The 24661-nt window shown below is 38.4% G+C and overlaps 1 protein-coding gene across 4 annotated transcripts in view; it reads left to right on the top strand.

The window, feature by feature from the left end:
- DMD (dystrophin) overlaps window positions 1–24661 on the top strand; it is a gene marked incomplete at both ends in the record, with an annotated part of 1256016 nt that overhangs the window by 97584 nt on the left and 1133771 nt on the right. For 2 of the 4 annotated variants that reach the window (XM_080362520.1, XM_080362519.1), the window contains one exon: window positions 10936–11032. The exons of the other annotated variants lie outside the window; for them this stretch is intronic. In XM_080362520.1, the coding sequence (XP_080218646.1) occupies window positions 10936–11032 (97 nt within the window). Of the gene's footprint in view, window positions 1–10935; window positions 11033–24661 lie in introns of those variants that run through there. 4 annotated transcript variants of the gene reach the window in all.

Genomic DNA, 24661 nt, shown 5'->3' with positions numbered 1-24661 from the left:
AAGATGCAATATCTTTCTGTGAATGTGAAGAGAGAAAAATTACATTCAAACTCTAGTCTCAGCCAATAAAGCTTAGAGCAACCTAACTTTTTGTGGAATGATGCCTCAGGCAAAGCACAAGTGACCCAGAAAAAAAAAAAAAAAAAGAAAAAGAAAAAGAAAGAAAAAAAACCCCACAACCCTAATGCTTTCATGATTCTCTTTATCCATTGCTTTGCCATAAATTGCAAGTCCTTTCAGAGAGAGTCTTGAAGCCTTAGGGCTTTTTGTAAAGTTCTCCTAGTGACTGTGTTACACTTATCCCATAGGTCTAAAAGAAACTATATTTTGTCATATCTCCCCGTTCACATCACAGACTTCTTAAAGATCAAGTCTTCCAACCCTCACAGCAAATGACTCGCTGCCAGTCCACGGTGTGCTTAAAAATTAAGAGAACTTTTGATGTATTGACACAATGGATACATTCAGTTGAACAGATTTTCCTTGAAGTGATAGACTGTGAACAAAATGAAGCTAGTTCATTAAAGTCTGATATTTTTTCATAATTTTTTTGTCTGCATTTGGTTTAACTCAGCTTGTGTCTTAGCCACACTGGACTAGTGAAGTGATTTTTTCCATTCTGGTGTAATCTGCACACGCAGATCTACCATTTTCTATTGGAATGGTCTCCCCAGGGAAGTGGTGGGTCTCCCAACATTAGACACTTTTAAGATTTGGCTGGACTGTGCTTTGTCCAAGAAACAGGGTGATCCTTGAGGTCCCTTACAAGCTGGTGTTCTATTATTCTATGATCTCATTTTGAGGAGAGATCTTCAGAAAAGATTATGCAGCAAATCTGTGCAAATGTAAAGAGCACCTGCAGCTTTAGTATTATTCAGTATGGCTCAAGGGCTGATCTACAAACCCATATGCATGATTTAGGCCTCAGAGCATTTCTTAGTTCCTTTTCCTACTTTTTTAATCTGTGGCATGGGGGATTTTTCTTTCCCACATTTTCTATCTGGAGTGGATGCTGATTTAGGCTTGTGGCCAAAACCGTTCTTGGAAGTCAAAAGCTGACTTATCAGCACTTCTGTTAGGAACATATGACTGCTTCTTGGTGTTTTTCAAAGGACATTTTCTGACTTGGTAAGGTAGCCCCATTTTGCCAGCCAGAGCAGAAGGAAAAGAATGATGGTCTTACTGAAGTCTGTTGAATTGGGAAGCATTGACAGACATGGAGACTGCTTCAGGAATATGTTGATGAAAGCAACCATAGTTACTCCAAATGTGCATATATTAATGTCGTACAGGGAAAAGCCTGAAATTGTTATGAAGAAGCTTTCTGCCTGCACCAGGGATGCATCTTTGCTGGGCTTCTGTTGTTCCCAGTGAGGGAAGATGTGAACAGGCCCTTCTGGGAAGGGGCAGTTAATGCTTATTGACAGGAAACCAGCGTGCACCACAGTGAAGAAACATTATCTTTCTCTTGCACAGCTTTTCCTAATTCGACCTAAAATGTGTTCCAGTAATTATGCAGAGAGGAAAGAAAAAAAAATAAAGTTTTGCATAATGTTTGAAACTAAGAACATAAAGCCATGCAAAATGTATGAATTAGAATAAAAAGACAAAGTAATGGTGAGTCCTCTGTTGTGTCCATCACAAATATACAAGCAGAATGACAGTGTTGGTCTGGCATTGTGGACAGGTTTGACTGTTGATTATGGACCACATTTGCATACTAACTGTTTTCTAAAGGAGATGGTTTGGGAGTATCCGGACGAGAGGAGGGCACTAAAAACTTGCAAGCTGCAACTGCCATGTCTGCCATTTTTGAACTGTATGTAGGAGCTTGGGTACCATATGTACAGTGAACCTTCATGTAGTCTCTGCATTTGCTTTCTGGGTTACCTTTTTACTTGCCTTTTTCTATCACTTTCTGTGCTTTGGGCCAGATCTGGTAGCTCCAAAATGACCTAGAGGGACACTGCATGCAGTAGCATTCACATGTTCCACATTGCTCCGATTGAACTGGGAGTTGATGCAAGTATCTGTCACTTTTACCAGAAATGGCTTTCTGTTTGTATCGACTGAAGTCATGGTTTCCTGGGAAATCTGCAAGATAATTATTTTTGGTGATAATAAGGTTAAGTTCTGCATTTTTTGCGTAAAAAGGGTTGGTAATGTAAATCAGTGCAAATCACCTAATGTAATACCGTGTTATAAGCTTAGTAAAATGTGCCCTGAATTTTGAATAGTGGGGAAAAAGGGATATTAACTGCTTAGGGAACATGTATTTCCACAACACTTTTTTTTTTTTTTTTTTCTGTATGCAATACCTGGTTTAACAATTCGTCTTTTATTATTGTTTTAACAAAACTTTGAGCTATGTTATGTACTCTGTTGATATCATGAAAATCTCAGCTTTTGTGCTGATACAATACAAAATTGATTGCAGACTGATATTATGCAAAATAATGTTAAAAATGAATCCTGGCAAGCAAAGTGATCCTTGGCAGTTGCCACCCTGCTCACTGGTGCCATTCAGTGTCCCAGATACGCTGGAAGTTTGACAAGATGCAAGAGCGAGGGTTTAATTAGACCACAGTTTTACTAATTCAACTAATATGGGAGTTGTGCATCAATAGCCCACAAACAGCGGAATGTTACTTCTTCCTCTCTCATTCCCTATTTGGGAAATGCTCATGGTCTTGCACATGGCTCTGGGCCACCACAGGTGTGATGTTTGGAGGGCTGACGCCATGGGATTCTCTAATTCTTGCCTTTGCCTGAGAACCAGCTCTTTAAGGGTTGTGCCTTCTGCTAAATCTGCTTTCAGTTCTGGCTGAGTGAGAAAAAGTTCTTGCTGAAGGAGCTTCTAAATTACTATTATATGACCTAACTAGGGCCTGTGGGGCAGCCCAAATAAATCACTGTGCCCTGGCCAATGTAGGGATTAAAACAAATAATAAAATATTTGCAGTATTGAAAACCACGAAATATGTATGTCCTGTGGATGTGAAAATACGAGTAGCTGCTCTGCGACTGAAGGAAGACTGGCAGAAGTTTGGGGAAGAAGGACAGTGGCTCCCGTGTGCAAAGCTGAGGTACCTCCACAGCTAGGAGCTAGATCCTTGCTCCACTGTCTGGAGTTTACAGGGAGCTATGACTTTGTTTTCCTGTCCTGAAAGGCAACATCCTCTCTTTCTGTGGCCTGCCTTTGAAACGATTGAAGGATTAGGCTCTCAAATCTTCAAGCATAAGAGAAATCTGCTGGAAAATTATCATCAATGTTACCTTTATCAGCATCATGATAATTTAAAGGAGATAATACATACCAAATGAGCTGTCCTGGTCCATAGCACATGGGAGAACTGTTCTGCAGGACTTGTGATGTAGTACTGAAGCAAAGATATGGCCAAATTTGGTGTAGTCTGTTAACTGATAGTTCTCCTTGAGATAAGAAATGAGCCTGTCTACCTTGTTTCTCATCAGAACTTCCTGCAGTGAAAGGATGTCAGGATAACAGTGTCTTGTGCTGTTGTCAGAGGATTGTTCTTATCTACCTCATGGATTTTGGGTGGACTTAGGAAATATTTTATAACCATAATGTGAACAAAACTTAGGAGTTCAGCTCTTTGTCGGAAGCCTAATGCACTGCCACACATGATGAGGGATGCCCTGTGGGTGCCACCGCTGGATGCCAGGAGAGAAGTTGACCCCAACCTGTGCTTAAGAATGCTGGGGCAGAAGCAACATGTAGCTGTGAGACTACATTCCCTAACTGGAAGAGGTCCAGGAAAAATGTAGGGCAAATATCCAGATGATTTTTTTTTTTTAATATCTTAGAGATGTGGATTTTTCTTCAAAGTTTTCACATTAAAATAGACATTTAAGGTCTCTATAAGCTGAAGTTCAGAAGGTTATCAAGCATTAATGATTGTGGATGATGAACTCAACTTTTCCTTCAGATCTAGTTTTTTACCTCAAATCCTGTATTTAAAAAAAAAAAATTAAAAATCCAAACCCAAAACAAAACTACTGGTTTTTTGGATATATATCAATTTGCAGAGAAGCAAAGTTGACTTTGTCCAATTTGTCCTGCTTGGTAGACATATTGTAATAAAAGAGTAGACATCCACTCTTAAATCTCCAACATTAAAGCAGATTATTCAATAACAGAGATACAAAATGTGGAGTATGTTATTTCTGTTGACAAAGAAGGGAAAGAAGGGTGGAAGATCTTTTTGTGGCTCTCACTGTTAACTTGTATTGTGGAAAGAGCCCTAGATACCACAAGGGGAACTCAGCTAAGGGACTAAGTCTATTGTAAAGTGCAAGGCAACTGCCATGGGTTTTATTTTGTTTCAATTTGGAATATATATTAAAACATCTTCTAATGATGCTGTGTACCTTTATTTCCTGTTACAGAAACAGTAATTGTAAAATCTTATGAGATTTTCACATTTTGAAACCCTTATTGCTGTATTTATCCCAGGAAGGGCCAGGGGAGGCAGGAGGTTTTCACCTCGAAAGACATGTTTTCAACATGTTATTGCTGTGTGCTCTGAGCTGCTGGTGTACTGAGAAACCACAGATGATGGGAACCCCAGACCATATGGCCAGGCTTGTTTACCGAGTATTAAGGAATTTACTTTCTGCACCCTATGTTTTTTAGTTTCATGGAAAACTCCTAATGTACTAAAAAGGATCAGATAAGTGCTGTGTGTGGTGTTTGGTTTACTTTTTTAAGGGATTTGCTGGGGTTTTCTGAAGCAGTTACTGTTTTAATGGACCTGTGTGAAAAAATGGCTTGGGATTTTAACTTGCACACTCAACTGAAAAACAAAGCCTTACGAAGTATTGCCAGTTACAGACTCTTAATTGCCATCTTTGGAGATTTTGGACTAGTGTTAACAGTTACAATCTCATCAGTAATTTTAATCGGAAGTACATTTTTAATATTAGTACCACAACCCAAGCCACATAGATAACTAGTTTAGGACAAAAATAGCAAAGCAACAATGAAAATATAAGTCTGAGATGCTACAGGATTTCAGAATATGATTGAATTTGCTTTAATTAGTTTTGTAACATATAACTGTCATATATGTTACCAAATGGTTAATGATCCTTTGGGAAACCAACACAGTGAATTAGCAATGCCACTAAACCAGAATATATCTGCGGTAGCAGTAGAAATGACCGATAGGAAACATTTGATTGTATGTGATCTGCCATCTCAAAAACATTTATAGACCAGCTGCCATTTAAGCAGTTCCCTAATTTAGCTAATGTGACAATCATCTGCATTTGGTGAAAATGGAGGGAAACATGGAGTACTTTCCTGAGGAGCTGTAGCAGGTGAGGGTGCTGATGAGCTCAAAACCACAGCAAGCTGAGTACTGGTACACAGGGGCTGCACAAAAGAGCAGGCTCAGAGGTGAGTGGTTTGATCCGGTGTAGTGGGGGGATTTGTTTTGTATTTGTTTTTGGTGGTGTTTTTCTGTTTGTTTGTTTTTTAATAGTGTTTGTTTTGGTTTTGTTTTTCTGGTACATCTGTTATGCATCATCCCATACATGGAGTGCAGCTGTAGAAAGAATGAACAAATTAAGATGCTTAAATCATAATTATTTCAAGCCTAGGATTGCTTAACAATGTCTTTTCACAAAGATGTAAAGGTACAAATGGAAGAAGGTTAAAGCTGTGTAGCTCAAGTCAGTCGAATTTAAAATGGGCTGTAAGAGAACAAAATACATGTTTTATGTAATTAGCATCTTGAAACTTTATGTCAGTTTTGTGCTAACAGCACGTACAAGACTTGCTTAAGGAGAAAGATGAACAGCATTTTCTGAAGAGTTCAAGGTCACTAATTCTCTGAGTGTTAAACAGTGAAAATCTGTAAGCTGCTGCTTTCTGATGTGTGTTAAATATTTGGAGAATGAGTTAACTAGCTTTTTTTTTATTTTTTCCTTGCCAGAACCTAGTATTTTAAATTCACTGTCACTGAAATGCATATGCTATGTGAGAACAAAATGTAGACTGTGTGTTGGCTTATCTGTAGACATAAGCAGAGGTTGCCATTAAAAATCCTCAACAGTTGCCACATTGGAGAGATCATATTATGGAATCATAGAATCATTTAGGTTGGAAAAGAGCAGCGTTCAAATGAGTATTTCATAGAGCAATATTCAAAGTTGATATAGAATATTCATTTTTTAGCATGCTGTACTGTGCCTTTAGAGATGCCCTTGGAGATCTGATTCTGGAATATATTTTATGAATAATTTTTTTATCCAAGTCGTGTAATATGAAATCCTGAGGTTGCTGAGGACATCACTGCTTATTATTGTTGTAAGTACATCTGTAATAAAACCTTGCAAAACTTTCTTCCCATAAATAGGATCAATCTCACTTTGAAAAGTTCATCATGAGTTCTCCTAACACGTCCTTGGATCAGAGTGTTTTGAGCTTTCAGTTTATGAAAAATGCCTGAACGTAGGTGAATATCGTACACCTGAGATTCAGTTAAAAAACGACTTCTGCACAAAAATAATTGGATGAGCTATGCTGCAGATGAGTGAAAGTTTCAAAACCCTGAAAGTTTCAGCTCCTGGGATGGCTGTCAGGTGCCTGGCTGGATGACTTCAGACATCCACATCTGAAAAGTCTCTCTGGCCAAAATGATGGTCCTGTGTGTATAACTGGACCTTTGAACCGTTCCATTGGAGTCCCAAAGCTTGTAAGCATCTGTGTAGAGATGATGTTTGCACTGGGCTTTTAGTTTGTAGAGATATGACTTTGTATGCATTGTTAATTTTCAGATTTTTATACACTCCTCTGTAGCAATTTTTTGAATGCTGAACAGTCAAAACTAAGTGTTTCATAATTGTCAGAAGTCATCCTCTATAAACTATTCAGATATTGTCATTAAAATTAAAGTACTGATGGCTCTAACTCTATGTGATTCTTTATGGACAGTGATTCTTTATGGACAGCTTATTTTTATAATAATACATCAGAAATCCTGTAATTGAGAAGCAGTTAATGTAGAATAATTAACAGTAAGAAATAATAATTCTTGTTTGTGTTATCCAAACAAACTTTCCAGTGTGCCACTGGAGATGTTTATTAATCTAAACATGCATAGTATATCATTAAGGTATTTTCTTGCATGATTGGTTGATTGAATTAGTTGTTTACTGGGGGTGAGATGAAGTACATAAGAATAATGGGAGGCAGTGAAAAAGGAAAGAGAAATTGAATTTCTGCAGGAGACGTATTAGCAAAACAAATGAACAGGTTTTGCTAGGTAAAATCAGCATCCATTTTTGCACACCAGAGAGAGTTCATCATGTAGAGCATCATGTAGGGCTGAAGGTCAAGGCCAATCTGTTTGCTTCATTTTTTTTTTCAATGATCCATTATCTACTCTTGCTCAGTTGGAGTCAGTAGCACTTCCAAAGAGGAAAACAAAAAGGAAATAAAGAAATGGCAGCAAGAATAGATTCTACATTGTATCATAGCGTTGTAATGTGCACACACCACCATAATAAAATTCAAGCACACTGAATAACCTAATTAGTGGCTCTAGTAGCAGTGAAGCAATTAAAAGAAATAGACATGTCTTTGCCGTACACTGTAGATGGAATAGGAAGAGAGATGGGCTTCCTTCCTTTCTCCTGCCATTGTCACACAAATAGACTGGAGATACTTTGCCTACTGAGTTCAGTACTGTAAAAAGCAGAATAGCACTCAATGAGTGCTTTTCCACTTGTTTATTTCTGTTTTTTCCAAACTGGAGACAGTTCTGTATGAGACAAAAAATTATGTATTTTTGTTATTGGAGAGTCTGGGAGCGCTACCCATGGAGCTTTCTCTCTAAAGCAATTCATTCCATACGGGTGGGTTACTATAATTATATCTATGCAGATGCTGAATCCAGTTACAATAAGCAGAAACCAAGGCGGCTGTTTTCTCAGAAAAAATGCAGAAAAACTAAAGACCAAAACCAGCTATTAATCTAGCTTATTAGTATGTGAACAGAATGACTGATACCAGTTTATCCTCAGATTCTCCATTTGTCTCTGGGCTGTTTTTCTATACAGTTAGTGTACATGGAAGATGCCAAAACTGGTATATTACAGTTCCCTTCTCTTCCCCAAAATAATAAAAAATATTAACTTTTTGCCCAAGGCAAAAATGGCTACTTCCCATAGCCCTGATCTGAATGGGAATGATCTGTGTGGCTAAACTAAATGGTATCCACTGTATTATGTGCTGGAGGGCAGGAATACGGAATGATAAACCCCAGCGGATTCTCCATCTAATGCCATGCTTATCTCTCTGGAAATATTTTCCGTAATACCCTCTTTCTTTTTTTCCTGTTTTTGGCTGTTTCCCCGTTTGTACCTCCTTCTGATATATCCAGGTGGGACAGGATTCTGCTAAAGTATATTTGATCTGTAGCAGATGCCCACATGCTCTAACCAGTATTTTTCTGGCTTACTACCACATGAAAAGTTTTTCTGGATATTTCCATCTATAATCTTGCACAGCTCAAAATTCACTGAACTAGAAATCAAGCCTATGCTGAGGTTTGGGGTACTTTAGGTATTCCTTGCAACTGCAGGCTATATGAGCTATGCACTCAAACTCATCTGTTGTGAAATACCACGTAAATTCCTTGTCGCTGTGTCTATGGTTTAAAAATTGTAATGCAGATAGAACTGTGAAATATTAAGCATATCCTTTTATGTACTTTGAATTTACAGAGACTTCAAAGTCAGTCCTCATTTATTGTCTGGTTTGTTTCACTTCAGAAATGACTTGAACTGTGAACAAAAAGGAGCTGACAGTATTTTCAGATGGGCACTTTATAGTTGTGCACTTTGCAACTATACGATAGGACTGTCTCTGTTGCCTTGAATGCAAAATTAGCTGCTTGATATGTGCTGCTACAGACAGAGGAACAGATGTAGTAATTCTACTTTATTTACATGAAATCTCTAAAAAGGCATTTGCTGGCAGCATGCTAGGAATAAATACAGTATCAAATATAAACCGCGCCATGCTATGTTAGCTCGTTCAGGTGTCAGCTGTGCCATTTAGATGTGGGCGAGAGCAGGGAGCCGGATCCCTCCCAGCAGCACTGGGGGTTCTCCCACATTCGGCGCCCTGGCACCAATGCTGCCCCTCGGCAGGGGTTTGCCTGCGGACCTGAGGACCCTGGGCCATGCCTCCTGATCCTGGGCTGGGGCTGCGTAGGGGACAAAAAGGGACACACACTTGTAACACCCCAACGAGAGGCTCTAGGGGAAGCTGTCAGATGTCCTGATTTATTATTTAGGGTTTTTTTCAAAGTAGGAGACTCTATTTTATGCCTCTTTCCCCACTTTCCCCCTTCTCCTCCTCCCACCTCCCCCCCACTTTCTACGACTTAGAGTTCCCCTGAACTCATATTTTCAAGCTTCTTTTTTCAAAGCCAAGACGTTCAGGAACTTAACTGAGACTAGGAAATGGTGGGGGAGGAAGGGATTGTTGAGGTGGGGGGGTTGCAAACCACCGAGAAGTTCAGCACATCTTAGTGAAAAAGTGAGGCTTAAGTAAAACCCTATGAGCCTTCTGAGCCAAGGATATGAGAACTGGTGAATGATGCTCAGCTGCCCGCCACTGCAAGGGAAAGCTTTCCCAAGGGTCTGTGCCCTTTCTCCTTCCTCTCTCCTCCCCTGCCATTGCGCAAAGGCTAAGGAAGGAGGTATCACTCCATTATGATAGTCCTTCCTCTCCTTCACTACTTCACTTAACTAACAGGTTTTAGCCAAGCAGTTGCACATGTTAAATTGTTCCTTTTTTTCTCCCTCAGGTATTTAAACTTTCCAGTATGGGGTTGGAGATGTTTATTCAGCTTATGAGCAAGCAAATGCATTGAAGATGAAATGCCTTGACTGAACTGCAGGCAGAAGAGGTGGGAGGAGGTGCAGCTAATTTAACTGGGAGGATGATTGATGTGTATATGTCAATTTCTATTAATATTCTTTTGAAATCACTGACGCACGTGTGTTTTTCCCCCACCCCAACAGAAAAGATCAATAGACAACAAAACAATCCTATCCTTTAATTCATGATACTCAGAAGCAGTTAAGCAAACTGTCATTAGAGAGTGTCCTCCACAAGCTGGCAAAAGCAGCTTATGGTGATGTTCTTACCACTTTAAGAACATCAAGCTGCTCTAACAGAGCTATTCACTTAACTGTTAAAATGTATAAAGCACAAAAAGCAGAATTCACCTACAGGTAGACCCAGTTAAACTGCTTAAAAATCTGCTGTTCCCTCATTAGACAGCCATTCATTGCATGAAAAGAGCTAAATGTATTTGTTGAGGTGTAGCTATAAAAGTCGTGTTTAAAATGAAACAGAGTTGAGAGAGTGAATGCACAGCACTGTTATTCAGAAGTAGCTTTCGAGCAGAGAGTTTTAACGGGAAGGTGCTGTTTGGTTGGACGCAAATCAGCAAACGTTTAGCTGAAGTGTGGATAATTCAAGCGTGCATGAAGAAATGTGCTTTCTGAAGAGACGGAACTCAAGAATAAAAGAAAAAAAAAATCTTCAAACATTTGCATCAGCCTTAGAGGACAAAGCAAGCAGCAGGATTTTAAACAGATTTGCAGATGCGCTCTCTTTAGGCAGGCAGAATGCTCATTAAATGCAAGATGCTTCTGTGGCTCGTGCGTTTGCACGGAGGTAGAGGTTTGCAAGACTGACGTATCAGATAAAGTCAGAGTGGTTACCACACCGACGGTGTAGCAGCTGCATAATAAATGATGGAGAGAATCATGTTAGGCATGCCCACCTAACCTAACTTGAATCATGCGAAAGGGGAGCTGCTGGAATTCAAATAGACTTTCTGGTTCCCAGCAGTCGGCAGTAATAGAATGCTTTCGGGAAGATGACAGATGCAGGGGGAAGATGCTGTTTTGCACTATCTTGATTTGTTACGGCAGCCAACTTATTGGCATGATGGAGTGACAAGAAAAGCAGCTGGCATGGAAGGTAGGATTATCAAAGCTATTGCATCATTATGAATGTAATTAGAAACTGACCATGACAAAGCATATGCTAGATAGAACGAGCTGCTGCTGATGGCAGAGGATTTGTTGCTGAGGTCTTGAAACTCTGAAAACATTCCTTGTGCAAAATGGATTTTGCAGTTTCATTTATGTGTGTGTTACCCTTTCTTTCCTGTTCGCCTCCAAGCTCGGGGAATCGCCTGCTTGAAAGAGAGTGTTGTGTGAGGATGAGGCTGAAGAATAAAGTGTTTTCTAAGTCTGTAAAGCCTCAGGTAGACAGAAACAAATGTGAAACAAGACCGGGAAAAGCTCCTTGTGATTCACTAGCAATCTCTGATTGATGTATTGGCATATTCAGGGATTCCGAGGAAATGAAGATGCGTGTACTGAATGCTTTTGGTATAGTGAAAAGATATTATCGCAAGTCTCTGCTTTATAGTTAGTTTTTTCTGACAGGTTTTATTCCCCATCGGTTTTTAGCTCTTGACATTTATTTGGTTGTTCGGTATTATATAAAGAAAATACATCAATATCTCCTACAGGCTTTCTCAACAACTCCAGCATCTGTTTCAGCTATTGAACTGTATTCACGTTTTGCCAACTTGATGCCTACCCAGCTGGTCTATCGTTTCTCGCTTGATTACTGCTCCTAATTTTTCTGTATCAGCTTCCTTCAGATAGGATTTTGAAAGCTGTTAATGAGAAATGACAGTAACTGCAAAATTACTGAGAACTGGAGTACTCTCTTATTTTTGAAACATCAGAGAGTATTTTCATATGCATTTTATTAAATTTGTACTCTGTGTTGCACTGAGGCTTTCATATGATCATTGAATTTAACTGTGCATACTTTAGATGAGTCACAAGCATAACTTTTAACTGACTGTTTTGAGGAAGTTTGAGAAAATTTAAAGATGCTTCCTTCGCTGTATGTATTGTCTTACTACATGTTCCTTCCTCCTGTCTGCCTTCCCCCCACCTGCCGCCCCTCACAACATATCTACTCTTTCTCTGTTATGGTGAGCAGTCATTAAGCGTATACTGTATATATTGAAATATACTTTATCACCACTAGGATGAAACTGCTAAGCAGTTCCGAACAGGTGATTTGAACAGGTTTAAAACAGACATCAGTTCTATCAGAGTGGATCATCCTGGATGTAAGAAAAAAAAAAAAAAAAGTGATGTCTTCTAAATGTAAGGCAGGACCTCTCTTTTCTTCCTCTTCAGAGGACCAACAAGTATTCAAACACTGCTTGATAGCTCACAGGATAATATTAAATAGCTCACAGGATTATATTAAATGATTTGGGCTGTTTTGACTTACAAAATGCTTTCTTTCAGTGCAAACTCCCTTCTTCATTAGGATTGTCATTTTTCCAAGGTGATCAAGAAATCTCTTACACTGGATCTTTTTACTTTTCTGACTTTATTTTAAATGACTTTGCTGGCTGTACTTTATGTAGTCTTGTCAAAAGAGGATCAGGCTATTAAACACTAAATGTTGCTGACTAAACCTGTAACAGTTTTAGAAAGATAGATGCTTCTAGATACACAGCAGTGAATCAGCCTCTAGAAAGTTTGAAGGTAAAGATCAATAAAACTGGTATACTGTTAACTAGTTAGACCATTTCCCTGCTTTGATCACCTGTGAGAGGCATTTTAAATTATTTTGCAACTACTGGGATGCACTTGTTAATGGCGAGGATCACTACGGGGGTTTTATAGCCAAAAATAGTTCTGTATTTTTGGTGACAATTGAAAAAAAATCATTATTCTGTTTCAGAGACGTTCTATTTAATTTATCAATAATTTGACCTTGTTGATGATAGTGAAACCATAGAGAGAATAACCCATGTAAACAGCTTAAGTGCCATTCACCTTTTCAGGGTAGGAGTAAAACTGTTTTATATCGCTTGTACTATATTTAAACTCCTGAAGCTGCTACTTGCTCCTTGTCTCAAGAGTGCTGGCTGGCTATCATCACCCAGTAGTTACTTTAAATGATCTTTTCCTTTTGATGCCAGTAATTGTAACTGCGTGCCTGTCTGTGGCCATCATCCAGCTGACAAGTGATTTTATAGGTTGCTTCTGTTTTATCTATAGTATTTGATTTTAGCTTTCTGTTTCACCGATGAATTGAGATGACACTAGGTGGAGCTAGCTGTTGGTTATAAATAGAGCCAGAGTAATACAGGCCTGTATAATGAGCAAGCCCCTGCATATGATGATTATTATTAAAAATAACAATTTAAAATGTTAAGCATTGAGTTAGCCAAGAAATTCTAGATCTGGTGGAGTTAGAGGAAATAATTTATCTGTTTTCCTTTCATTTTTTTATTCTATAAGCTAGTAATCTAAAGATGGAAAATAATAGTAACAAAAAAGCATCTACATTCAACAAAGAGGGCTGGGAAGTGAAAGAACAGAATCAGAAGAAGAAAATAGAAGAGAAGCAGCAATAAGAGCCAGCAGATGTTTCCACTGGAGATATGCGCTGATATCTAGTTCCGTATCTGTCTTTAGCCTGATACACATAGATTTTTCTCTCATCCTTACAGAAAAATCCTCTTTCCATTCTGTCTTCCTGAATTAATTTATAGATCTGATATCTTGCACTTTATATTTAGGTACAGAACGAATGTTTTCAAATCTCTTTTTGGAAGATCAATCTAAAAGGTATACAAGGACACAGGAAGTTGTCATGCACATGTTAGCTGACCATAATTAAGAAAAATGTAAAGGGTTATTTATTGACTGAGGTGGAAGCTGGTTCTGTGTGTTCCAGTTAAGGATAAGAAATCTGTAGTCCTAGACAGTGCAAAAAAAAAAAAAGACATATACACTCACTTCCACACAGATTTATAGATATGTGCCATGGATATTGTACATATATTAATTCAACAAAGAAGAGAGAGAAATCGAGATATATGCTGATACATTGGTACAGAAACTGAAGAAGAAAAAGCAGGAAATAAATAAGAAGTGTAAATACAGAGAAAGAGACAGGCAAAAATACAGATTAAGGACATGACCTGTAGCAGTCTGGCAGAACAATGATAATTCCCATTAACATCTGTGAAATTAAGAACTTGCGAATTCAGTCAGTGTCTTGTTCTTACTGCAGTAAAAGGGTATTGGCGTAGCGAAATGCTCAAGTCAATGAGGAAAACTTTCCCAGATGGGGAGTGAATGTCTGGCAGTAATGAAGTTTAGAAGTCTGGAAACTGACCTGTTGAATGTTGTCCACAGAAACTTGAAATTTTAGTACTGAGCTGGACATGTGAGTTAGAATGGTCCTGAAACGATGCCCAAGTTGTGCTTGTACAGCTGTTGGTTGGAGTAGTCTCTCGAGAAAGCGGTGCTGCATCATTAACCTGAAGAGACCTTTTTGGTTACGAGCTGTGCAGTTGGAGCTCAACGGCACAAACATGTGAGGAGATCAACTATGGTGGAGACAAAGTTTATTAGTTTTACAAGATCATTCAGTATTTTATTGGGGCTAGGCCATGATTAATTTTTCTTTTCCTTTTTTTTTTTTTTTAATTTTAATGAATAGTCTTAATCAGAAACAAGACCTTTGAAATATGTTAGGGTGTCATTACTACCACATCTGCTTTTTGTACAGCTTTGTCTGCTGGCACCTCAGGACCTCTCGCTTTGAATAGCTCATCCTGGTGTGTCCTGAATGTTCCTTTTGACAACAGGAAGACACACATAGCGTGGCAGCTCTTGCCTTTCTCATGCTGGTCAGCTGCTGCTTCACTCAGCTTGTGGTTTATGCTGAACAAGGTGGAAGTTCTGATTTAGAAGTGTCTGACCATCTCAGACAGAAGTCACAAGAAGCTGAGCCAGGAGAAGGAGGAGATGTACTCCTTCTCTCTATCACTAAAATCTGTGCATTTGAAAATCCACTAGAAGGAGGAGAGCAAGAGGAGGAAAAATGGCATGTAACATGAGGAATGGAAGGGCTTCAGGTGTTCCATGACACAGTCATTTGATGAATAGATAGTAACAATCTTCCAAAAAGTGCATGAGGAAAGGCACGTGTGGGAGTCAAGCTTGTCCAAGGGGTATTGCTAAGCATCTGGTTATACACTGCCAAAAGCTTTCCATAAAGAAGTGTTACATCTAGTCAAAATATATTAATACACTAATTCTGTTAGCAAAGAAAGAAATATTTTTGTCCATCAAGAGCCAGAGTTCAAGATCTGGTTTTTTTGGTTTTATGTTTGTTTTTTTCTAGTTCTTTATTTTTACTGTAACAGAATTAAAATTGCTAACACTTTTTTTTGGGGGGAGGGTGTGTATTTGATAATAAATGCTAAGGGATGTCCTTTCTCCCCCTACCAGACTAGGGTTATTTTTTTTGTTGTTTTTTTAACAGAGGATTAAACCACCTACCCCTGAAATCATATGGTTTTAATCTGCATAGGAAATGCTGAGGTTTCCAGAAGCTGCTGGTTGTTGCTAAGCACCCTGTTAACTTTCTGCGTGATGCTGGAGGCAGTGAAGGGCAGGGGAAAGACCCATCTATCTGAACAGTTGCTGGACTTTAGTCAGTAAAGACATTCAGATTAAAGTGTTGGAAATTTTCTGAAAGGTGATATTTTCTTGATTCCTCTTCTCATTCTGGGGAAATCAGATCAAAAATTTACTGTATTTGAGTTGGAAATAACAAGAAAGCCTGCAGCTTGCTGCTCAGCTGCATGCCATAGTGCAGGGGTGTTGAACTCATTTTCACTGGAGGCCGCATCAGCCTCGCAGTTGCCTTCAAAGGGCTGAATATAATTTTAGGATCATATAAATATAGGAGTAGTTACATTTATACAGTCCGAAAATTACGTTCAGCCCTTTGAAGGCAATGGCAAGAGGCTGATGTGGCCCCCAGTGAAAATGAGTTTGACACCCTTGCCATAGTGAGTGGATATAGTCCATATGGTCATTCAGCTACAGGGTACAAGCAGTCCTGCATCTTCTCTATGCCACTAGCTTCAAAATGCCCAAGCAGCTTGCTACAGAACTGAGGTTGTGAATGCAGTTGTCAAGAAGTCCTTGCAGAAATATCCTGGATGGGATAGACCCAGTGAGGCAGTCATAAACAAGGGAGAGCTGAAATGGAGAGGTGAAATCAGGGGTCTACCAGAAATGGGGAAAACATCAGTAGTAATAGTTTTGCTTGCATATTTTTTTCGTTTTAAATTCTCCCCGTATGATCTGAGCATCTGTAGATGTAGAGTAAGAATGCAAAGTGCACCTGTTTACAAAAATCAGGAATCTCCATCTGCACTGCAGTTTCTTTAGGTTATTTTTTATCTTTAGAATACATCTTAGTCTTATGAAAAGGAAAATCAGAAAAGTAAATCAAGATTAGGCATACAGTGTTTTTCATTAGTATCCTCGAGGTACCCAGCTTAGTGTTCTACATTACAACACTGTTCTTTACAAGGTGTTTCTTTCATTTACATATCCCTGAAGATATTGCACATAGCACAACCAGTATGCTGACTTGTTTGAAGATACAGAAATTCAAGAGGCTGAAATGGTCAAACGAGAGTTTTGGGTTTGGCCAATGGTAACAAAGACTCTTCTTTTTCAATTTTTCTTTTTTCTCTATTCCCTTCTCTCCCTCCTGCCCATGTTGTATCTGGGGGAAAAATGTAGATGTAGATCAGAAACAAGCTAAAGAAAATTTTGAATAAAAAATAAGTTACTTGAAACTTGTGTTTTCTTAATCCATATACAATTTCACCTTCTCTTTCTATGTCCTTCTGATGCTTAGGAATAAAGAGCATGCAGAATTTCTATTATGGGTTCAACTTATTTTAGCATTCACTCCTGATCACTTATATTGATCTACTTCCCTGAAACTTAAAAGCCACACTAAATAAAACCACCACATGCTGTTTTCTCTAGACTTTCTAGACTTTCATTTTTTGAGCAGCCTGTTATTTTTATATAGCTGTTACGCTGGTCACATATGTTTTTGAAACAAATAATGCAAATATGTCAGGAAAAGGTTCATATTTTTGTCTTTTTTACTTTTTTTTTTTTTTTTTTTTTTTTAGGAAAACCATTTACATATTCACACAGTATGCTTATATTTAACACATCTTTATTTCCTCTTATTAAAAAATATCCTTTGTAATGGGAACTCCTCTGTAATTTGATACTTATGGTCCCAAGTGGTATTTAATAAATATTTCTTAGGTACAAACATCACTTTTTCAAAGGACAAGCTGGAATATTCACTTACTTGTTTAAATGAAGGGTTTTATTTAAGACCAGACTTTTCACTTTTGCAGTCCCAGGCTGCTTTTTATTCACTGTTGGTCCAGTATGAGATAAGGACTGCAAACACTGCAAAATGAAACCTATTGTCTTCAGTAATGATTGCAGGCCCAGAATTGTGACTGAATCTGTTTTGAGAGCAAGGCAGAAAAGTAAAGGTATTAAATAACTGCACATACATGAAAAAATGTTGTATGTGTATTTTTCTGAGCCACAATGGATGGAATATTTTAGGATAGATGCTTTGGTGAAATAGTCTTGGTGCCATTGAAATAACCTTAACTTCATAGTTACTGAGTATTAAGAATTCTAAGATGTTTATAGTTTAAGGTCTGTGATGACTCTCAGACTAATAGTAAAATCACTGACTTTTTCTTAGGAGCCTTGTTTTAGACTACTGAGAGGCAAGAGAGATTTTTCTGTTATGAATGAATTTGGTACTTAGCAAAACATTTCAAAATCAGTGAATTACCAGCCCAGTTGATCCTGTGGTTAAATCTTTGTATGCATGTGTATCTTCAGATATTTCTTCAAAAGACAAGAACAAAAAGCATGTCACAGATGTTGGTAAGTCCTAGTAACTAATTGTATTTATTCCTGGGTTATATTGTTTTTCAAAACTTCAGAAACAATGAGGATTAGGTAAGTTATCAGTATTGATGCCTCCTGAATCAAGATCAAACAAATCTTAAGACAGAGTTGTGAGGAGGATTTCAAGATGCTCATTTAAGGATGTAACTAGGAGACAGAAATTCAGAGTGCATCTACCTTGGTATCACATGCAAACCAAAACTGGCACCATCATTGGCCCTCAAATTGCAAAGGTCAAATATGGTTTGCTTCCTTCAGAGAAGCTATGCTTTAGTATCTGTTATTTTAGTGAGTTAAAAATGCTTTAAATAGTAATATCTGATTGTCATAATAGCTAATGCCCCACTTTTCTCAGAGGCACTGTTTGTTAAACTATATGGGCCTAAATGTGACTTTTAATCATCAACATTAGCCAAAACGTTAGCACAGATAATAAGGGTTCCATAACTCTAGGGAAACTGTATGTTGTTGAAGAATATAAACTAGGATTATTCCTCTGGCAACAAGCAAATGAATTTTGCAGGAGTCCTTGATGAAATTGGTATTTAGTATGGAATTCGGTGTGACCTGGTTGACCCATCGACTGAATAGCAGCCCAAGCAGCCCTGTCAGGTTAGATGTATCGTATAGTTTCTTAAATCTGACTAAGTCTAGGGAGCAGAACACTTATTCATTTGTTTTTATTTAATGTGGATATTCTGTTATTTGTTTTGTGACAACAATGCATGTGGCACTTAAAAAAAGCATAAAGAAAAGTGACTCCTTTGCTCTAGGGAACAATATATAATTAATATGAAATGTCTGCTTTGTGTTCTCAAAAACCAGACACAGAATGATGGCTAGAAACCCTGGCCTGCTGTTAAGCTGTAACATAGCCTAAGTAGAAATGAAATTGTATTTTGTTGCCTTGTTTTTACTGACACACAACTTCAGGATTTTACACTGAATGATAATTGTTTCACGAAAAGACAGGCTACTCATTGATGATTCTGAGATACCATGGAAACACAGAGGTTCCTGTATTAATTGTAGTTTCTGTGAGAGCCAGAGATAGGTATGGCATTGGGAAACCTTCACAGTCTGTATTTCAATAGAAACACTGAAACTGCAAGAAAGGAAGAAGAAAACATACGAAAGAGATAAAATATGAACTAGTCTATTAGATGTGGGAAAGACAGAGGCATCAGTTTAGAGGACTGATGTACTGTGCTGGTGCTTCATGCAAAATGTTGGCATCTGCTAGGTCAGGACTTAAATTTATTTCCTAAGTGAACAACCATCTTCGTACAGTTGTATGCATTATCATAATTCAGGAGAGAAAAACCTAGGTGTTTGGCTTGTGTTGCCGCATACTTTTCTAGTTTAACATCTTGCCCCAGGATTTGTAGAAATACAGAAAGTGCAATAAAACTATTGGGGAAAGGTGAATCACTGCTGAAATTGTCAGTCTTATTATATCTCTGGAATTTTATTTGGTCCCAGCTTTCTCAAGTGAGTTTAAAGCAAAAAGAAACTAATATTGGTACAGACAATGCAGACAGATCTGCATTGACAAGACTAGAAAAGCAATTTTGTGTACTCCCAATCTAGATACAGGACTGGCAAGCACTAGCCTTGCCCATATCAGCGTTCCTCTGGAGAGGCAGAGCAAGAGGTGGTGCTGTATGTGGTAGAGCACAGACTCCTCTGCAGACCCTGGAAAAAGAAGACCATGCTGGAGCAGATATGCAAATTGCAGTCCATGGGGGACTCGATGCCGGAGCAGGTAAATGTACCCTAAAGGAAGCTGCAGCCCATGGAGAGCCCAAATGGGAGCAAGTATCTCCTGAAGGACTGCAGCACATGAGAAGAACCAAGCTGGAGCTTGGGAAAAGTGTGAGGAGGAAGGAATGGCAGAGACGAGGTGGTATGGACTGATATGACACCCCCATTCTCCATCCCCCTTCACTCTCTGGGGTAGGAGTGATGGGAGAGGAATTGGGAGTGGAGGAGTAGAGTGGAGCCAGGGGAAAAATGGGGTATGGGGAGAAGGAGTTGTTTCAATCTTTTTGTTTCTCACCATCCGTATCTACTTTAATTAGCAATAAATTAAATTAATATTCCCCAAATTGAGCCTGTTTTGCTTACCTATAACAATAATTGTTAAGTGATCTCCCTCTCTTTATGTCAACATAAGAGCTTCTTCACCCTGTTTCTCCCAATTTCTGCTAAGCAGAGGGTGCGAGAGAGTGGCTGGTTGGGTGTTTGGCTGATGACCAAGGTCAACTCACTACTCTGAGGTTAGACAGGGTTATTTCAAGTGAACTTTCCAAATTGTCAGGATGTAATGACTCAAGGTCAGTCATTTTTAGGGATAACTGATATTAGAATGGATGGGTGTGGCCCACATCTGATACTTAGTAAAAAAAAGAAAGGTTGTAAAATGAAACTTCTCTATTTCAAGCAGTGAGTCACTCCAGAGGTACTTATCCTGAACTTGTCCTTAAAACGCAGATGAAAATACATCATGAAAAGGACATTATTAACCATTTAAAGTTACTGTTGATTATGTGCACCTGAGCTAAGATCAGGAGCATAAGTAGCACATTTGGGCAACATCAAGAGTGCCTTGGCTTTGTTAATATTTTTGTGTACCAGAAAGGGATTGCATGTATCAAAATTTTTCATTGGCTGTACTCATAACATACTGCCAAAACTTGAGTTTTAACTAGTTCTAAGGGTGCTTCCTTGCTTTTAACTACTTAAAAGGAGATTTGGTGCAAAAATTGTTTACAGTCTGTGACTGACTGTCCATTCAAAAGGAGTAAAAGAAGAGAGAAAAAACTTTATTGAAAAGATATGCCACAAAAAATAATCACAAAAATTGTAGTTTATTTCCTTAAAGAAAAAGAAAGTCAAAATAACCCCAAAAAGTATCGCTCAAATGGGTGTTTGTGGCTTTTCATAACACACTGGTTGTAAAATGTTAACTGTTGTTTCTAGTGGAGTTTAAAAAAACAAGCTATTACAGCATTTGGGTTGTTTCACCAGTCTGAGATAATCAGTGAAGAGAAAATACATTGTGGCTTCATGTGGAGAAGGTTTTAAGGAATGTCTACTGGGCCACTAGCAGATGGGGGAAGAGAAAGCTGTAATTTGCAGGGTGTTGAAACACGTCTAGCATAGCAGGGTGTACTCTGGAGGTTGTATTCCTTTTCCACCCTTGCTAACATGATCCAAGTTTGAAACAATCCACTTGTTCAATAAAAGTTTTTTCTGTAAAAGGAAAGTTACAAGTATGAAGGGCGAATGGAGGTAGGGTAGGGTCTGTTCAGAGGTTTGTTATGTTCAGGAGCCATGTTAGAGCACCCAGCTGGAGCCTTATGTGAATGACATCTCAAGACAAACTTGTTTAAACTTTCAGAAAATATTTGTTTTGAGAGATAAGTAAAAGGTCAGAAGAAAACATGTGCAGGAAGCATTACCTTGGGACCATTTTATCTTATTCATTACTGATTTCAATCCCGTGACTTGGAATTAAAAAGCTCTGTTTCCCACTGTCAGCTCTCTGAGCCCCAGACATTGACAGTCTGACTACACCAGGCTCTGTTCTGTCTGGAAAACTGCTGGAGTTCCTCTTCCAAGATTTCACCAAAAAATGGGAAAAGCCTTGGTTTAATCATTGGGGCTGTAGGCCTTAAAAATGAAGCGTAACCCTGCACAATGGAAAAATGTAAAGGGCTTTGGAAATTTAAAGGGCCACAATTCCTTTGTTGGGCACAAGACATGTTGTATTACTAATTTTTATTTATTTGTTTGTTTCAAATTGTGCAGGAGGCCAGTAGTGATTTTGTCCCACTTTTCTCAAATTTGTGAGGTGGGTATTATTTCTGGCTTCTTTGTGTGCAAGTTACAGAATAGGATTAGACATCACAGTGAATGACAGCATTCAGTGGAGACATCCATGGAAATCTGGATTTGCTTGGATATCTTTCCTGCCTTGAGCAAAATGTAGTTGGGGAGGCGTCACCAAACTGGTTGCTAGAGAAGACCGGGTTCATGCCTTCATCTGTTACTTCTGGAGGCCAGTCAAAGATTATTTATGGAAGCCTGACAATACTTTCTCTCCTTGTAACCAAAGAAATTAAATTACCCCACCCCATTACTGGAATAAAACGTTAATCTTCACTGCAGATGCATTTTCAGAGAAGATCTGTGATATTTCTTTGTACACTCTGGCATGATGCTTCGCACCTGTAAGTCATTTGTCTTACTGATTACTCTTGCAAGTAGGCTGGAATAGTGCAATTCCTTGTACTAAGTAATGAGCTCCTTTGCTCAAGAACAGCATAAGAGATATACAGTGGGTTATTACAGAGTTTGAAAATTCAGTAAGGGAAAGCTCCTCTATACATGAAGCAGGATTAATTTCAGTAATCACATTCTTCCATTACTGTAGTTGCCTAAATTTTGACTTGTTCATTCAGGTTCTTTTGAAACTTTATTACTTACCAGGTTGCAGTATCAAACACTTTGTTAATATTAGTACTTGTGCTATTTCAAGAATAGAGTAAGGCTTTAAGTACCTTCTTAATTAAGCCAGAAGAGGTCTGAAGCAGTGAGGGATTCCTTTTCCTGGCAGGAGAAGTAAGGGTGGGGTAAGACACACCTAAAATTAAAACTGTTTTAGTTTCTTTTTGTAGTCACTGCTTGAAGAACATTGAGTCTCTTAAAAGTACAGAAGGAGAGAAAAGTTACACGTGGAAAAGTTATGTGGTCTAAAGAACACATCAAGGGGCTCAATTTTTGTGTGTATTTAGAAAACCACTGCCTCTGTGCATTTCAAATGATTCTCAGCATGGTGCCCTCATGGTGCTTGTGTTGAGCTCAGAGCAAGAAAATGAAGATTCTAGCCCTCAAAGATTTGCTCCCTTGTAATCCTATTTACAGCCATTTAAGATCAAGTCTGAAGTTTAATATTAAAGAAAATGTCATTAACCCTGGAAAGTAAACAGCATGAGAGTGATTGTGCTTTTTCCTCTCAGGAGAATGGATAGGAAGAGAGAAAAACCTTGAATAAAATAACTAAGAGAATTAATTGTTTCCTTTTTACCTACTCAAGTATTTTATTCTGTGTTTCTGAACATTGAGCGTTACATACCCTTCAGCGGAACAGTCCTCAGAATTCAGACTTTATACTGTTGGGAAATGCTCCATGCGTATATGTGGGTAGGTGAACTGAGAAAGAGTATTAACAGGAAACCATTCCCGAACAGGCAGATGCTGTGCCGCACTGAAACACATGCATACGATTGCTGAAAATGTGACAGGTAACTATATGAAGCAGCCTTACATTTCATGCTTAACGTCACAAGGTACACCATTTGGAATCGGTGCTCTCTGTTCAGATCTGTTTGGGAACATAAAAGAGAGTGGGTTTTACAGAGGAAAAGCCCCTGTGCCCATCCCAGGTTTCATCCCAAGCTATAACATCTCGAGTGCTAGAAGCAGTAAGTTCACTTTCTGCATCTTTTGTCTTGAAAGATTTATAGCAGTTGGTGGTAGAATAGTAAGACTTGTGCCCTGTGAACTAATGTTATAGTAGGTATCATAGAGCAAATATGTTTCTGTCTTTTATCAGTTCTCCTAAAGTACAAGAACAAGATTGTATCCAAGAAAATTGAAAAGCAATTCCTTGAGAAAGGAAAACTGTTCTTACACTGCCTGTTTTACATTTTGAACTTGCTGCCAGTAGATGTGAGGTAGGACAGGAGTTGCAACTGCAGCTTCAGAAGGTGTGTTTAGGCTCCAGTTTGACATTTAACTGAAAAAAAAAAAAGTATATTTAGCATTTATTTGACTTTTTTTCATCCCTTTGCCATCATCCAAATAGTTGACTTCTATTCTCTGTGGTCAGAGTTACAAAAGCCAATGTGTTTAAAATCATCCAACAAACAGAGAATCAGGAGCACTTTATTTTTAGAGCTTCTCTAACGTAGTTATTTTAGAGTCCCATGGCCTTTATATCATGTCTAAATTAAATAAGTTTTATTTATTTTGGTATAATTATTTTATTATTTCATTTTATTGATCAATGATTAACATTTTTTAAAGTGAAGATGGATTTCTTTGTCCCTGTTTTTCATGCTATTTTCTTTTCAGCTTTTATTTTACTTTTTAATATTTGCTACATCTTCTTTGCACTTTGACTTCTTTTTTTATTTGCTTTCTGTGCTATATCTTATGATGCCTGTAGGCACTATTCAAGATCAAAGGTGCCAGTAGTTAATACTTGTGTTCAATTTAACGTGTATAGCTCTCCAGAGATGTAAAAGAAAGAGTTTGACGGTTGAAGCCCTCAAATAAAAGCTAAAGTGACATACCTATTTCATGCATCACATCAGCCTGTTTTGCATGCCACTGCCATCCTGCCTAAAGTTGTGCAAGATTAGATTCAAGCCATGCAAAACAAACCAACAGGACAGGTATGTTGATGTCACTTTGAACTGTGTGCAGCACATTGACTCTTCTGTCAGATATGCTGAAACTGGAAAACAACCAGTGGATGTGATTTACATTCACATGGAAGGTCTCGATCACCTCCCAGACATATTCAGTAGCTGTGGTAGCATTTACTGTTAGGTAGCATTGGCCAGTAACAAGCTGGTCAACATACATACCAGTAGCATGCAGGCCTACAGCCCACTCATTCTGTTATTAATGTAATTGTTGAAAATTATTCACCCCTTAG

The sequence above is a fragment of the Nesoenas mayeri genome (genome assembly GCF_963082525.1).
Source record: "Nesoenas mayeri genome assembly, chromosome: 1".
In the NCBI taxonomy this organism is placed as follows: domain Eukaryota; kingdom Metazoa; phylum Chordata; class Aves; order Columbiformes; family Columbidae; genus Nesoenas; species Nesoenas mayeri.
This window is presented reverse-complemented; position numbering and strand designations above follow the sequence as displayed.